The sequence below is a fragment of the Brachyhypopomus gauderio genome, chromosome 7 (assembly GCF_052324685.1).
Source record: "Brachyhypopomus gauderio isolate BG-103 chromosome 7, BGAUD_0.2, whole genome shotgun sequence".
NCBI lineage: Eukaryota > Metazoa > Chordata > Actinopteri > Gymnotiformes > Hypopomidae > Brachyhypopomus > Brachyhypopomus gauderio.
The window spans coordinates 14,872,844-14,889,848 of record NC_135217.1 but is presented as its reverse complement, the minus strand read 5'-3'; the positions used below and the strand labels follow the sequence as shown (position 1 = coordinate 14,889,848).

The following is a 17,005-nucleotide window of genomic DNA, read 5'->3' as shown; positions in this document are numbered from 1 at the left end:
GAAACAAAATGTCAAAGTCCACGTTAGACAAATTGACCAATTCACTGGTGAGATGGATTGCTGTGGACTGTAGACTGCTCTCTGTGCAGGGTTGCCAGGTCCTACTAAAATATCCCGCACAAAGTCAGTGTAAAACCCGCCCTTCAGAAGCCTAAACTAGCCCAAAGCCCAAAGTTGTTGATGGGGGGGGTGGCGGCGATTGTAATCTTTAGAGGGGGGGGGGGGGGGGGGGGCATGGCGGTGAGTGTGTAAAATGGAGACAAAGTTTTATATCGCGATCGATTCTTAGTGTTGACTTGTAACTCCCGCGGTAGCCCAACTCAAAAGTAGCCCAAAAAACCGCACCCTGCGACCCCAGAATTTTTACCCGTGGCTGGATTTTCAAACAAGCCCAATTTGGAGGTTCGCGCGAGGTGGGCGGAGTCGCGCGCTAAGGTCACTCGCGAAAGTATAATCCAGACTTTACAAGAAGTGCTGCAAATTGCGTCAGCTGATGCAAGTTACGAGGTGCCGTCCAGAAAGACAATGTCGAAGAAAATGCAGCAGCTGTATGATGAGGAAAGGGAAGTAAAACAGGTTATTGTGAAGAGCGCCACAAATGTGGCTCTGACTGGGGATCACTGGACCTCTGTTAGCAACAAGAATTATCTTGGTGTGACAGCTCATATTATAGATCAGGGATGGGCAACTTCCATGATAAAGAGGGCCAAAATTTTTTCAGCACTATTATTGAAGGGCCACATGACCACGCACTTCAAATAATTGGATATGAAAGACACTACAAATTATTCTCAGTAAGAACATATTTTAAATGAATTCAGATCTGTATGTTTATTGCACCAACATACATCTATTTTCTGCATATAAATGCATTAACATGTCCTTAATAAGCAACAAAGACAAAACATTTGCTTAATAAAAAAGTGCAAAAAGGAATTTGAACTCCTTCATATCAAAGAACTGTAACGCGTAGCACGCTGCGGAGCGAGGAGGCGGACACAAACGCTGAGAAGAGTGAGATTTAATAAGGGGAATTCCATAGGCGAAGTCGTTTGTACAGGCACGGGTCAAAACGAGAGAGCCGTCCAAGTGGTCAACAGGACAGGCAGGAGTCGTAACAGGAGAGCCATTCACAACGGAGAAACACAACGGAGACGGAAAATACCAGAACAGCGATTACAGATAATCCACAAAACCGAACAAACCACAAATAACCGACAACGGGCGAAACACAGAGATACAAGTACACAGGACTAAACTAGACACAACTGAACACAATGACGGGCGTGGCAGACAGAGGGAAACCAGGACAACAGACACGCAGGGCGGGATAACCGGGCAAGGAACAACACCGACACGGGAGAGGGGGGCGTAGCCCTACGTGACAAGAACAAAAAAGTCCTGCTCTATTGGTTTTTTTTCTCTTTTAATTATTAAATTATTATTTATCTATTTGCATCATCTATAACAGGGATGGGCAACTGACGGCCCTCGTTCTCACTCAGTGCGGCCCGCGGGCCGCCAGTTGCCCATCCCTGTTATAGATGATGAATGGAAGATCCAGTCATTTGCTTTGAGCATGCAGAAGACCACTTCTAGGCACCATGGAGATGCCTGTGCAGAATACTTTAGGGCTGTGGCAGAGGTCTGGGAAATTAAAGAAACAAAAACATGTTCTGATTTACTTCAGTTCTTCTTATTCTTCCAATATCCTGAGCAAAACTCCCAAAATTAAACAACCTTTTTGGTCAGAATTTCCAGTGTTCTGAAAACAGTTTGCTCTGTTTTCTGCACTAATCTATTGGTCTGTGTAGTAGACTGGTGGGAAAATAAACAAGATGTTGAAGTTTATGCTTATGTTCATTGATTCATTTATCATTCAAATTTAAATTAATATTTCTCATGTTAAATATTGAAATGCGATTAAATTTGATTAATTAATTACGCTTCTAATTAATACGATAATTTTTTTTTAGCGCGTCCCACATACATACACACACATAGACCTACATCACAGATTTATATACATGTCTAGTGTCTATAGATCTCCAGCCTTGTTCTCCAGCCTTTAACTGCACTGAAATGTCAAATAGGATACAGCATAGTTTGCTTTTGTTTGTGATTAAGTAGGGTGGGTCTGCATAGGTGTGCTCATAAATGTAACAGTCAGTTTAAATTGAACTGGGTGGCTGAAAGAAAATGAGACCAAAAACACAGGAAGTGTTTAAATCATAAATGCTGTTAGTGTCAGTTACACATCCTGTTTACCTTAAAATAGGAAGGACATTATTTCAATCCATGTAAGAAATAAGAATGCAGCAACATGTATAAAATGTGCAATATATGTATATATGCCTCTTAAATTGTAAACAGCAATAATAAAGGTAAATAAAATGCAATAACTAAATTAGTTAAACTAAATGGTACTTTATTATTTGTAGAATTAATTTATTCCAATAATTATGTTGAAAGAGCAGAATTCACTGTACATGCATAGTGTTGTATAACTATGAACAAGCCTGTATAACTATGAACAAGTTTAAACATGTTCAAGTTAGGCAAGCTCAACTGGATTGTACACAATGACCTGCTGAAATTTGGTGTAGAGGATTTAACGAGCTCTCACAATGCAGTCTTTTCACACTAGAAATGCTGTGAATTAAACACGGAAAGCCATGATGAAACAGTAAAAATAACTAGGGCTAAATGCAACACTGTTAATGCCAACGCCACTCATACTATGATTCATCACCCATGACCATTTGGTCTCCATTATGTTCCAGAAGGAGGAAACTTAGTCATGTAGTTCAGCATCCAGCAAGTCATTCTAAAATTTTTAGTCATGTCCAGCTTTAAAATTTTAATGAAACATGAGGGCCTCACCAAAGAAATTATCTGGGCCGAGATTCATTTGGAAAAATAAACAGTGCCTTAAAATAAAATGTTAATAGATATATTGATGTACATATTAAACTATTAGACTGCTATGTAAAATTTCCTTTGTGAACAAGTTAACCAATAAGTAAATTACAATTATTTGCAGATCACACAAGAAGAATGCCCTCTCTGCAATTTTAATTCCTCATGTGATCCGCATTCATAGATATTCATAAATGATGCAATGCCAAGCAACTGTACTTAAGTGGTTAAACCAATTCAAAGCATGTGAATGTATATATATATAAACAAAAATATTAATATAAATAATAAAATATTCTCTAGTATGCTTTGAAACACCCATGGTTTCAATGGAGTCTGAACTATAAACAGGCTGGGTACTTTCCACACAACTTTATAGTTAAACAAAGTACTAGGGACTTTCCACCCCTCCCCCACACAGCACATATCTCATGCTATGCAGTAATCTTTTAACTGCAATGTCTTTCGTGTCAGCAAGTTAACTCTGAAAAGGGGGATGACCTTGTAAAGTTTACATTTATGGCCTGTTGCAATCTAAGAATTTTAGGCTGCAATCTAATGTTTTGTATTCACACACATAATCACTATAACCTGCCCAAAACTTAAATCAAGAGAGAAAGGCATTCCCTTATTTACCTCATAGTCTTTCAGTGTTCCAGTCCAATTACAGCCTTCATTTGGACATTTGGCAGGCAAACCATCAATTTCTCTCCGTGCTGCATTGTCTGGAAATGCCTAAAGGGAGGAAGCAAGGAGACAGGAATAGATCATAGTTTTCGTAAGTCACTAACACTGTGGTTCCTTTTTAATTTTATATAAAATATGTGTAATTTGAAATGAAAGAATGGAACAGCAGATGGGATATTCTACTGTGTTAAAAAGGTAGCAGAGTAATTTCTAAATCTATTGTTATTCAGTGATAAAGCCCCTACCTCAGTGATGTTGAGCATAGACAGCTGTTCTTCAAAAATACCCTCAGCACGGCAGGCTTCACAGGGTATGGGGCCAGAGCTGATGTCAATAAAAAAAATTATATAAACTGATAACCACTGAGCCTTATTTTTCGTTGAAAATGGAACTATATGTTCACATTGCACTATAAAGATTAGCTTCTCAAAATCAAGACATTTCTAAATTTGTATTAGTACTGCAACATAAGAACAAAGGGGAAAAACATTTAATTACCCTTCATAAAGAATCTTTAGGGAAAGCAAAAAAAGGGAAAAATTTAATGTAGAAATTACAACCCTCTATCTGACACCAGACGTTCCTCCAACCTCTCTCATTCATATATACATACACATAAGTAAAGACAAAGTACAAGACGTTCGCACATTTCCATTGGGTTTACGTCTCTTTGGTGAAACTGAGTAAGAGAATGTTTAACAAAAGTGAAATAAATAAGCATCCATTTTGCCATTTCCACTCCTTCAAATCCTTGGGAAATGTTAGAATATTTTGTCCAAAACATTCAGCACCTGTCATGAGTAACTAAACTACAAGTTTCATTTGATTTCCAAATGAACTGTAGTGGTTGATTATCTTGACAATAATGAATAAGCAAATAAAAAAAGAGCTTTAGAGTTTTTAGTTAAGGCAGCACAATACTTGTGCTGGGAGAGTTTTCTCAGGGGGAGGAGAACTGGATCAAGCCTAGAGAGGAGGCCATGCACTCTGGGGAGGCCGGGAGAACTGTGGGTACCTGGTGAGCTCCTTAAAACAGAATACACAGAAGCGATGTCCACACTGGGCCTGGAATGGCTTCCTCAGAACCTCCTTGCACTGCTGGCACTGGTACTTAGGTTCCATGGACACAGACAGTACTTGCCGAGATATTCCCGGTAACATGGAGTCCAGCGAGGAGGACAAAGATGGACGTGCCATTCCCTTCCATTTACCTGCAGTACTGATCATCTTTAAGATACACAAAGAGGACACAGGGATAGAGATTTAAATTCTCTGTTACATTACATACTGTGCAAAAGTTTAACAAATAAGAGGATTATCCTTATGAAAATAAAATGATAATATAACAAATAATTACAATATAATTACTAATCTCCTTGATGGTGAGAAAGAAAGCAATACTTAAAGCTGCACAACAAAGAGTTTTGTCCAGCTTGAGGTGCTAATGAATTTAATCAAGGGTAAATTCCAAAGAACTTTCTCTCAGATAAAGTTCAAATGTGTACCAAACTGACCAAATTGTGTTTCATAATACATTCATGACACTGCCAAATGCCTTTATCCAGAGTGACTTGCAATTCAGCATCACAGTACCCATGACATTGGTGCAGCTAACACCATGCTATACTTAAGAGTACAATTCACAAATGAATAAGAAAAAAATAAAATTTAAATCAACTATGTCTTGTAATTTACACATGCACTAAAATGCCTTTCAAGGTTAGTCTTGCCAAATCAAGGTGGGACTAGACAATACAGTCAGAGCTTTAAACATGCTGCTAAAGGACCTATAACAGTTTGCTGGTTAATTTATGCCTGTGTATGCATAAGTAAACAAGACGAAATCAAGAAGGACAAAAATTCTTACAAGCAATTTTAAAGGTGTAGAGAGGAACAACATCTATGTATTTGAGTAAAAAACACACCAGTCACAATTACCATGAGAAAGCAATTAAGCAGATGACTACATGACATGCAAGTCATGCACAGTATATATAAAATACATCCCATTTATAGCATTATGTTGCCAACTGTGCCTCATATAGAGGATTGAAATAGATTATAAAGCTGCACTATGTAAGTTTGCAAAATCTGTGACCTCTCTAGTACAAATATGTAATAGTGCAAAATATACATGTGAACATTTTGGTAACATGGGTGTGCAGCATTCCATGTTTTACATAGTACAGCTTTAATGCATGGTAGATAAATAAATTTGAAATGGTGTTGTGAAACGAATTAATTAGCCTATAATATGTTACACTTTTAATTTACTTTCTGCCAAAATATTGGATAAAGACTGTGCAGGACCAGTAATTATAGTCTTACAATTTTATGAAGAAAAAACCCTGGCAACAGTAGTATTGATTGAATAACCATACCACTGCATCCATCTTGCAAATGCCTGCAATTAACTTTGAAATGTGTGACTGGAAAAAAGTTAAATAAAGAAAGGTTGACATCATAATCATATAGCTTGGTAAATGTTAATGCTATTAAATCATACTCATGATATATGTGATTTAAGTGTCACAAAATGGTTGATACTTGATATATATATATATATATATATATATATATATATATATATATATATATATATATATATATATCAAGTATTTGATTTGATTAACTTTTGGCTTGAAAACTGAAACAGGCCGACAATGTAGTATTGTCATTTAAGAATCTTTTCTAGTTGCAAGTTGTATTTCTGTCAATGAAAAGGGTGAGATTAAAATACTATTTTAAGCGTGATTCAACAAACCATAAACCATCATTTTACTGTGTTGATTCTTGAACTCAGCCTAACTTTAAATTGTATTAAGAGCAACATTATTATTCTAGCAGTTATGTGCTTGACGCTGCATGTTTGTAGCTGTCCTGTTTCTCTGGAAACCTTGTGTACATCACTAAAATTCTGAATAATTTTGATACCAAGTCTATGCTAACAAAATCATTACGTCTTGATGACTCTAGCTATAGTCTTCCTTATATCTGGTAAACCTAAAACTTTTGAAAAGCAAAAGAGGAAGATTACAAAACAGTACGTATCTGAAACCACCATGTTAGAGTACCGGTAATATAGAATAGGATACATTTGTGACACTTTACTAGCCAACAATTCAATATATTCAAGTAACTAGTTGTAACGTAGCTAACGTAGTATACAATAAACATTTTTGAGCAACCAGGAACTGAAGAGGTTATTCAACTATCTGTTCAATACTCGGCCCTTCCTTACCTAGCTACTAGTTTTAAAATGAAACACATTCTGTTCGACATTCTGTTAACTGTTCGACGAAGCTAACAAAAGTATGACAAAAATTGACGACAACTTTTTATTAAAAAACTAGTTACATTTTAGTTAGTTACACTGAAACCTAATTTAATCATAGACAATAAACAATGTAGCAAGCTAACTACTCGCTAGGTATATATATAGAATAAAAACCTCCCGATGATATAGCTACAGACGAGGCCAGTGCCTCTGGTACAAAACCATGTCATAAACACGGAGCGTTCAACTTCCAGTTAGGCTTTCTGTGTATTTTCAGGCAGGTAACCTAGCTAACTACTAGAAATTACAAGACAAAATCGGACTCACCAACTCTGTATCCAGTCTTTATAGTCACTGCAATGTGTTCCGTTTCAAGTCTCGCTAGAAGATGGGCGTTTGCATCTAATGGTAGGTAGGTAAAGTTATTTCCGAATGATCAGCTGTGGGAGTTACAAGAGCTGTCTTAACATAATTTTAAAAATCGAAAATACTGTGTAGATGAGATATGTGGGGGTATTTTCAATAACCTAACTATAGTTTCATTTTCAACATGAAAGCCCCTTGTCAGTTGTGGGTAGTTTATTCAGTAAAACTGAGCTAGCTAGCTAGCAAGCTAGCTAGCTTGCTTAAATAATTTTTTAGTTAGTAAAATTATGATCGATTTCAAAGAATACGTCTCGGGTGAATTTTCGGGCACACAATGACCTAACTAGCGGTCTCGCCAATTCTACAAATTGAATACAGGAGGTTATTATTCTTAAATAGTTATCTTAGTTCACTTAGCTAGCAACGGACATTGGGTGGCGAATTAGATAGTTTTTGAATAGTGTCATAGTTACAAAGCTACGTTGTTACATTTTTAAAATATTTTCCAGAGGGGCATTCTAGAACATAAATTCTGTCTTTGTTCTATGTATGCTATTCAATGAGTGATCTAGGACCATATACTGAATATACAATCTTATGTCTGGGAGCCACGGGTGTCTGTCAAATTACTCCTTGCAAACTAATCATGCCTTCTGACAAAAAAGGCGATTTCGTAAGCACAAAGCTCAAGCACGATGTTAGCCTATATATATTCAACATGAAAGCCAGACCTTGTTTTTACTATAAGGAAACATAAGAACGTTGTGTGTCTAAAGTCTATTTGTCATAAACCCTTATGTAGTATCTAAATACTTATTTTGTATGTTGTTGTACATTAATTCACAGAGATCCTTAATCAGCTGCGTAAGCAGAGTGCTTCTGAATATGTAGGAGGAACCGGTTTAAATGTAAAAATCATAATGTTCATTCCATGTGGTTCTAAAATTCCACGAGGATGAACTGCTGGTGAAGAATGATCATTTTGTAAGTTATTTTAGTGGCTGTGTTAGTAATGTATTTATGTACATGGCATAAATAAATTACATACACACAATATGCTTTTATTAAGTAGGCTACATGCGTTGAAATGTATAGTTTCTGAACTGTTACTGAACATGTTTTTTTCTGTGCAATTTATTCTGTTGTCTGAATAAAAACACATTTGTAACAGCCTTCAGATTTAGATTAGGACCGTTGACATTGACATTAACATTGTACTGTAAATATCTTCCTTGTAGTACTAATCAGGGGACATCACACAGCCTGGGAATCACATTACAATGACAGGTTATATCCAGGCCATATTCAAACCAGCACTGTTCAAAAAGTTCTCCTAGCAGTCGGATCTGGTGTAGCTGCTCTGAAGAATCCATACAGACATGGTGAGACTCTTCTCAGTGATGCTGCCTAGTGAATAACTAGTTTTCATTTTGTGGTCACTCACAAACTACCTCTAAACCAGTACTAGATGGTACAACCAGTACAAGCTGAATGGTGTGGGGGTGCAAGAGTTTATACAGTGCAATACTGATAAAATGGATTTCTAATTCACACAGACATGGTGGCAGTGCTTGGGGAGACAACAGGCCACTTGGCTCTAATTGATTTAAGGAACAGAATGAGGAATGATCCTGAAGGCTTTACTATTCTCACGTATGGAAATCTTTAATTTACTATAATTTAGATATACTGTTCATGTCTGTACCACTGGTATCCATGTACTAACTACAGTATATCCACATCTATTCTGTAAATAGAGTGTAAATAAATATTATTTATCATCATAACACTGTCTGAAATATCCACAGAGAGCGCCCAAGGATTCGCCTGTCCACACTGGACCTTAGCCAGATGTCAACACTTCCGGATGGGTCTTTAGGGAGAGAATATCTCCGTTTCCTAGAAGAAAATGTAAGTGTGTGGCAGAAAAGCCATTTTGATGTACTTTGTGAAACATAAACATTATAAAAATATAATAAAATAAAAAAATCTTTCTTCTCAGAAAGTCACCCCTGACACTCGTGCTAATGTGAAGTTTGTTGACAATGAGGAGCTAGCATATGTCATGCAGCGGTATAGGGAGGTGCACGATCTGCTACATACCTTGCTAGGTATGCCTACCAACATGCTTGGTAAGTAACACTGGTAGAACTTTCTCTCACACATCTGTGTTTTACGTGCATATTACCGCAATTTTATATACAGTGAGGACAATAAGTATTTGAACGACTTTGCAAGTTCTCTCACTTAGAAATCATGAAGGGGTCTGAAATTTTCATCTTGGGTGCATGTCCACTATACATTATCTGGAAAAAGAGTGGAGGCAGACTAACAGGTCTTTGAGGGCCAGAATTTTTGCTGATTGGCAGGTGTTCAAATACTTATTTGCAGCAGTAACACACAAAATATTATTTTTAAAAAATCATACCAATCAAACCATTTGAAGACAAAGTTGAAGCAGCATATGAAAGGAAAAGGTTGAAGTATGCAGATTTGGTGGCTGAGGTAAGAGAGCGGGGCTGGCAAGCACATATTAGACCTGTAGAGGTAGGGGCTAGGGGTTTTGTGGCGAAGTCTGCCACAAGACTGCTGGCTGAGTTTGGATTTAGAGGCTGTGTGATGAGAGCAGTAAAGGAGTTGTCAGCGGTAGCTGAGAGATCTAGTCAGTGGGTGTGGCTAAGAAGAGCTGAGGTTAGGTGGGGTAAGGATAGTATTTGAAGAGAGAAATTATTTGGTGCGTGTGATGTTGGGATATGGGTAGCAAGGTTGTTAGCAAATGCCTTCCACAACGGAGTATGCGGTAGCAAAATCTTGTGATGGACTACTTTGTGAGCTTGGAGGGGGGTGGGTTTGGAACGCCCAACTCCACTGATGAGCCTTCTGGAGGTGTTGGGGGCTCAATTCATCGAAACACCAACTAAGGGAGGTGCCTTTCTGATGACCCCAATGAAAAGCTTGCAAGGTATTGTGTGTGTCCTTGTCACTTTGTTTTGAAGGTCAGTCCAGGTTTGTGTGGTGGTTTGAGTACTTGGTAGTTGAGGCAATGGACCATGAACATAGTGCGCTTTGATTCTGGATCCTTGTCGAGCCAGGATCAGATTGTAGCTGCTGCTGTGTTCTGTTCAAGCAACTAGTGTGTGCCTAGGGTGTGTGAAATCTATCTTGTCATCGCAGTAGTTTCTTAGTAGTACTGGGTAGTTGAGACAATGGGTCATGAGCATAGTAGTAGGGTATTATTAGATCATGGTGGTTGGTTAGTTAATACATCCTAGCCAATCCTTTTGCATGACTCCAGATGTTAGGTGCAGGATTTTATCATCTTCCTGTATTATGTTACATACATTATGATTTCCGGATTTTTTTCACATTATGTCTCTCACAGTGGACATGCACCTAAGATGAAAATTTCAGACCCCTCCATGATTTCTAAGTGGGAGAACTTGCAAAGTTGCAGGGTGTCCAAATATACTGCTCAAAAAAATAAAGGGAACACTAAAATAACACATCCTAGATCTCAATTAATAGAAATATTTGAAATCAGTTGAAAATCTCTCATTTCTACCTGTTGTCTGTTCCATTTGCACAAGAGCAGATGAAATTGATTCACAATCAGTGTTGCTTCCTATCTGAACACGAAGTGTGGATGACTTGAAGTTACATTATGTTGTTTAAGTGTTCCCTTTATTTTTTTGAGCAGTGAACTTAATTTCCTCACTGTAGTGCACACAATCACATACTCTGAGTTAGATACTAACAAGTACTTGTAGTTAGTATTGTAGAAGTGTAATAGGAATATGTATATTGCTTGTTATAGGGGAAATTGCTGTTAAGGTGTTTGAGGCTGCCCAGACAGGTATGCCTATGTGCATTCTGGGGGCTGTCCTGGGTCCACTCCGTCTGTCCACCAGGTGAGGCCTCCCACGTGTTCCTGAGTTCAATGCACTCAACAAATAAAAACAAAAACTAGACAGTGGCATATGAAATTCAGACTGTTGTTTAATCTCAGAAATAATGGTGTCACATCCACAGTTGTCAATCAATCAATCAATCAATCAAATTTTATTTATATAGCGCTTTTTACAACAGTTGTTGTCACAAAGCAGCTTTACAAGTGCCGAGTCCTAGCCCCCAGTGAGCAAGCCAAGGGCGACATTGGCAAGGAAAAACTCCCTAAGGGCATGAGGAAGAAACCTTGAGAGGAACCAAGACTCAGGGGGGGAACCCATCCTCCTCTGGCCGACACCGGTCACCATGACAACAACAACAATTTAGACAGAAAGAAATAAAGAAAAGGAAAAGATGTAGTAATGTCCATCATGGTGTAGGCTTATCCGGTCAGGCAGTAGGTGGCTGGCACTGGATAAATCGCTTGTCTCTCCTCATCTTATTTTTCCTCGAGCAGGCGGGCAGCCATGTGGAGAAAATAAAACAGGGAAAATTAGCTCTGTATGAGGACATATACAGGACAGATGAAATTAAACACATTTCTGGAGTGTGGCAGCAACTCCGGCATTAAGTTAAACTATTACAGCCTAGCTAAAAAGGCAGAACCAGAAGGTAACATAGGCTTGGGGGCATTCTGAGACAATGGCATCCATCCACTGCACTGTCAACAAACTTGAATGACCACGAGCAGTGACAGGACGACAGCACCAGCACCCCAGTCAACCATAAAACCCTTCATCTATGAACCCCTGGATCTGTACCTTTATCTAAGGGGGGGATGTTAATTATCAAACGCTAAACCAAATAGGTGGGTTTTCAACCTAGACTTAAAGATTGTGACTGTGTCAGAGTCCCGTACGCATTTTGGAAGGTTGTTCCAAAGCTGGGGGGCCTTATAAGAAAAGGCTCTTCCTCCTGCTGTTACCTTATTAATTTGTGGAACTAATAAAAGACCAGCACCCTGTGATCTTAGTTGACGTGGGGGGTTCATAGTAGGAAATAAGTTCCTGGAGGTATTCAGGAGCAAGCCCGTGTAGTGCTTTATATGTTAATAATAGAATTTTAAAATCAATACGAAATTTAACTGGGAGCCAATGCAGGGCTGATAGGACTGGTCTAATATGCTGAAATTTTCTAGTTCTGGTCAGAACTCTGGCTGCGGCATTTTGAACTATTTGAAGTTTATTTAGATTCCTATTTGAACATCCTGACAGTAGTGAATTGCAGTAGTCTAATCTAGAGCTAACAATGGCGTGTACCAATTTTTCTGCATCATCCTGTGATAATGCATTTCTTAATTTGGCAATGTTGCGGAGATGTAGAAATGCTATCCTAGTAGTATTATTTATGTATTTATCAAATGATAGGTCGGAGTCGAGTATGACGCCTAGGTTTTTGGCTACTGTGCCAGGTGTAATGGGGTAGTCTGCAAGATTAAGCATTAAATTTTGAATTTTTTGTCTTGCGGCCTTAGGGCCCACAAGGAGAACTTCTGTGTTGTCCTCATTTAGTTGGAGGAAGTTTAGAGACATCCAGCATTTAATATCTCTTACACAGGCCTCAATTTTTCCTAAACTGAGTTTGTCATCAGTTGTGACAATCAGTGAAGAAGCACTGTTGTTGCTTGAGGAATTCAGAAGTGTCTTCTGTAGTGTAAAAGAATGTTAAGATCATCTTACTCATCATGCCACTCAAGGGTCTTTATTTGTCTTTCATGGTTGTGGTATTTGAGCATATAAGAAATTGACATGAGAAGTCATTTGTAAAGTCTGTATTTACAGAAGAGATTCTGCCTGTAGTAAAATAAAGCTTTCTCTGATATTTTTATAAATTCAGCCATTCAGCTAAACTCAGCCATTTTGTTTCATGAGTGTCATTCCAGTCGTCTGCAGAAGCTGACAGCCTCTCTTGGGCCGTGGGCTCTGCGCAGCGGCCTCCAGTCACGCTGTGTACTGAGCATTTTCTACGAGCGTCGCTGGGAACAGAACCTGGAGGACCTCAGAGTGGAGCTGAACATCGAGCCGCCGCCTCTCGTCCTTCCTGCTAACAGTGGGAGAGTGACCTAAAAGGCCTGGTGTGTTGTACACACCTTTTATTTCAGGTCAGCTACCCTGATCTTTAAAGGAGTAGACTCAGATAAAGGAAGATTTCCACAGTTTTCCACTTTCCATAAATGTAACATGCTTGTGTTTTTGTTTGTTTGTACTGGAAGTGTAACTAAAAGCTACTGGAATCCATTTAACCTAAAATCTTTATTTATTTGATTCAAAAATATTATTAAGCTTTGTAGTCTAATTTTAAATAAACCATTTTATAAGACAGCACAGATAGTCCATTTTTACAAATTATAAATGTAATTGCGTTGTTTAAAAGTTGTTATATGGAAAGTTTTTGAGTGAAATATCTTCCTATATTCCTGGGCAGGATTAGCATTAAAGTTCTGTTGTGGAACCTAAGTAAATGTCAGTCACCATTCTTCTTTAACCAATTCTTTAACTGATTGGTTACATTTGGGGTATGATGAAAATTGTGCAAATTGTGCAAATTGTTTTGTGTGTGTGTGTTTGCTTCTAAATCAGGAGTATCATGACACCTCCCTTTTGTCTAGAGAAAATGCAATTGGTCATTGTAGCACAAAGCTGTTCTAATTGAATGTGATCTCTTGTCATGTAACTAAACATGGCAGATTTTCCAAGGACCTCAGTGCTATATTGGTTCTAGACATTGAAAGTATTCAGTTTTTTATCTGCATTTTGACAAATTTGATGGTTAAATTTCTTGCTTGCCATCTCCTACTTCCTGACCGTGATGAATGTTTGCCTGTTTTCCCACGGTCTAAACTTTGATACCATCACAAGATCTCACATGATGAACCATCATGCTCCAAGTAAATATCACATGAATTGTAACAGAAAAACATGAGACTAGGGTGAAATCTATTCCAACATGCCCTGAAGTGGGGATTTACCCTTTAACAAAACAAACAAATGATGTTTTTGAGCAAACCATTTTAAAATACAGTTGCTAGGTAACCTGCTTTTTTAATTTTGTAGGCTGTAAATACAATAAACATGGAATGGTAATTCACTTACAATATTACAGTATACAAAATTTGAGCCACCACTACAAAAAGAAGCAAAAACAAGGAAGGAGACTCTCAACTTAACGCCAAAACACCACATATACATATTCTATTTTATGGTGGTCGCAATGTCTGACTATATGTAACTCAGTCTAAAACTGCCAAAGGAAGAAACTCCTTGCTGTGAGTAACAAAATACTGGGGTCTGGGGGGAGAAGCCGCTCACAACTTCTAGTTGCAAACCTTTGCGAAGGTTTGTGTGTGTGGCATTCAGAGAGTGTTACAAATGACAATGTATTGCATAGTATGAAATAGACCACTGTTTGCCTATGGCCTAATAATCTATATAAGGGTTCCTTGAAACCTATTAAAAAGATACTGCTGTTTTCACTGATGATCTTTTTGTTGACTGGATATAAAAGCACTGTAGAGTGTTCATTGTAATCTGCCCTTAGGTTCTGAAAAGAGCACTACACGAGCATAACATCATGTTGAATTCATATCATTACTCGTAACTTTTATGGTGGCTTTATCCCATTGTTCATAAATGCCTGCCTGAATAATGCCAGCTGCAGGAAATGCTATGCCCATTTTAAAATGAAGGGAAACTACTCCTGGAGTGATTTAAATAAGTGTAGAGCACAGGATGGAGTGCAAAAATCCCACCCAACATCTCACACACTTTTCCCTTTGTGCATTTTAATAAGTATTTTTTGGCCCTGGTTTGAGGAAGAGTTTTAAAAATTGCTGTAATAATACAGTGCATAAAAAATTGTACGATACTAAACCAGAGTTCTCATTCTCAAGCAGAGCTAAATATACTGGTAAGAGGGAGAAACAGATTAAACCATAAATGTATGAAGCTACTGCTGATGACTCATGCAGTGTAAATAATTCTCAACTCCAGGCATTAAATTATTCTCTTTTTATCAAAAAGAAAATAAATTGTAGACACAAATGCTGAGCCCTGTGGACAATGGAAGAATAAGGCCACCATTATCTTCCTACAAGTTTTCTTGTAGTTCTGATCAAACTTGTTTTGACACTATTATGCAAGATGCATGTTCAGTGCCACTGGGATACCCTGATGTGCGAGAGACCTAGAGAGTCTCTAGTACAAGTGCTACATTGGTTAATGTGTACAAATATTACAATCAACATTTTAGTTTGCCAGTGCAGCTATGTGTGTGTCCTTAGAAAAAAATCTTCAAGTCATAAATTATACTGTACATTTGGCCAAGGTTTTCCCTCACTACTTAGCCTAGTTTCTCAGGCTGATGGTAGATGGTAAAAATTGGAGCAAAGGGTGCAGGAGGGATGCCTGCTTTCTTCCTGTTGAGAGGATGATAAGTTTGTCCCACATACCCATTTTATATTTGAAGTGCAGGAATTTCGATAAAATAAATGCAGAATTTATTACACAATGGTGTGGCATTTAGAAGACATTGCATTTGTATGTTGTATGTTTAGGTTTAGGCTTATAACTACATTTATGTACAGGTTAAATGGAACACTAAAATAACACATCCTAGATCTCAATTAATGAAATATTCCAGATGAAAATCTTTATTACATAGTGGAATGCATTGAGAACAAAATAACATAAAAGTTAGTTGCATTTCTAATTGTTTCATGAGTGATAGAGAAAGAAAACAATGGTGTGCTGTGTCTCCCTCTAGTGAATTATGGTGTAAGTATTTCCTCACTGTAGTGAGGAACTAGCTGACAAACCAGGCCACGTTTTTTTCTGGGCATCTCCTTCAGCTTCAGATTTGTGGATTTTCTCACGGAAGCACCACAGTTATGTCAGGATTGGAAAACTGCACTTCTCTAAACCTGATTGACCTGATAAATCCTGACATGTGGTGATGTCAGTGAACTTCACTCTCTTTCACTAACATGATAATCAAATTTGTTGAGACCACAATAGTTGGACTGATCTTTGTTTGTGAAACTGTTATAATTCTGTATTTCCCTACAGAAATGAGGTGGAACGCTGAGTGGTCCAAAGAAAACAACCTTGTCTTCAGTGTCAAAGTCAGTGGTGTCCAGTGTTGACTTTAGATGGACAAACCCCCTCTCTCTTTTAAGAAATGGTGGAATGACCTTTCAATACAATTGAGTCTACATAACAAAAAGCCCTTAACACCTCTCACTGTCACAGTCCCCTCAGCAATCTTTCTTGTTTTGGTTTGGTTTGTTTCCTAGTTTCGTCTTTGAGCTTTTATTTTGAAATTTCCTTTCGCGTCTGCTTTCACGGCCCTGGATCTTATGTTCCCACCCTGTGTATTAGTTTCACCTGTGTCTCATTAGATTCATCATTTACAAATGGTAAAATCAGAATGACCTGGGCCCGTATTTATCAAACTTCTTAGAATTACTCCTAAGAATGCTGCTAAGAATTGACTTATGTCTAAAATAATTCTTAGTTAAAAGCTGAAACTAAAAGTTAGTTATCAAGCCTCTCAGTCTCACTTTAAGCGAAGTGTAGGAGCAATTCGTAAGTGTCAGTCTCAGAGCTGATTTACGACACCTGGCTGTACCGCAAAGCTGATCCTGGATGACGTCGTTTCAAAACTCCCTGCAAGAACCAATCACTGGATCGGATTTCATGTTCAAGAATATTTCCTGAGAAATGTCAAGATAAAATTCAGAAAATGTTGAAATACCTTCACATTTAACTTAATAATGTTGCAGTCATGATTTTTGTAAAATAACACAGCGTATTT

At 37.9% G+C, this 17,005-nt stretch overlaps 2 protein-coding genes across 6 annotated transcripts in view; one reads left to right on the top strand and one right to left on the bottom strand.

The window, feature by feature from the left end:
• The window catches only part of traf2b (Tnf receptor-associated factor 2b), a 25,435-nt gene extending 17,590 nt beyond the window's left edge, over nucleotides 1–7,845 (bottom strand). Inside the window, exons 1-4 of the mRNA XM_077012024.1 lie at nucleotides 7,211–7,845; nucleotides 4,622–4,833; nucleotides 3,852–3,930; nucleotides 3,556–3,654 (exon numbers count right to left, since the gene is read on the bottom strand). Coding sequence (XP_076868139.1) covers nucleotides 3,556–3,654; nucleotides 3,852–3,930; nucleotides 4,622–4,833 — 390 coding nt within the window. The 5' untranslated portion in view covers nucleotides 7,211–7,845. The remainder of the gene's footprint in view (nucleotides 1–3,555; nucleotides 3,655–3,851; nucleotides 3,931–4,621; nucleotides 4,834–7,210) is intronic.
• coq4 (coenzyme Q4 homolog (S. cerevisiae)) lies at nucleotides 6,897–17,005 on the top strand. Of its 5 annotated transcripts, none has more exons than XM_077012027.1 (8): nucleotides 6,897–7,291; nucleotides 8,488–8,631; nucleotides 8,806–8,902; nucleotides 9,058–9,160; nucleotides 9,252–9,381; nucleotides 11,064–11,157; nucleotides 13,077–13,295; nucleotides 16,258–17,005. In XM_077012027.1, the coding sequence occupies exons 1-7, from the start codon at nucleotides 7,243–7,245 to the stop codon at nucleotides 13,258–13,260; spliced, it is 801 nt and encodes a 266-aa protein (XP_076868142.1). In that variant the 5' UTR covers nucleotides 6,897–7,242; the 3' UTR covers nucleotides 13,261–13,295; nucleotides 16,258–17,005. The 5 variants fall into 5 exon arrangements, with proteins under 5 accessions (XP_076868142.1, XP_076868144.1, XP_076868145.1 ...); XM_077012030.1 differs by lacking the exon at nucleotides 16,258–17,005 and adding an exon at nucleotides 8,096–8,233 and having other exon boundaries at nucleotides 6,902–7,291; nucleotides 13,077–14,666; XM_077012029.1 differs by lacking the exon at nucleotides 16,258–17,005 and having other exon boundaries at nucleotides 6,898–7,291; nucleotides 13,066–13,243.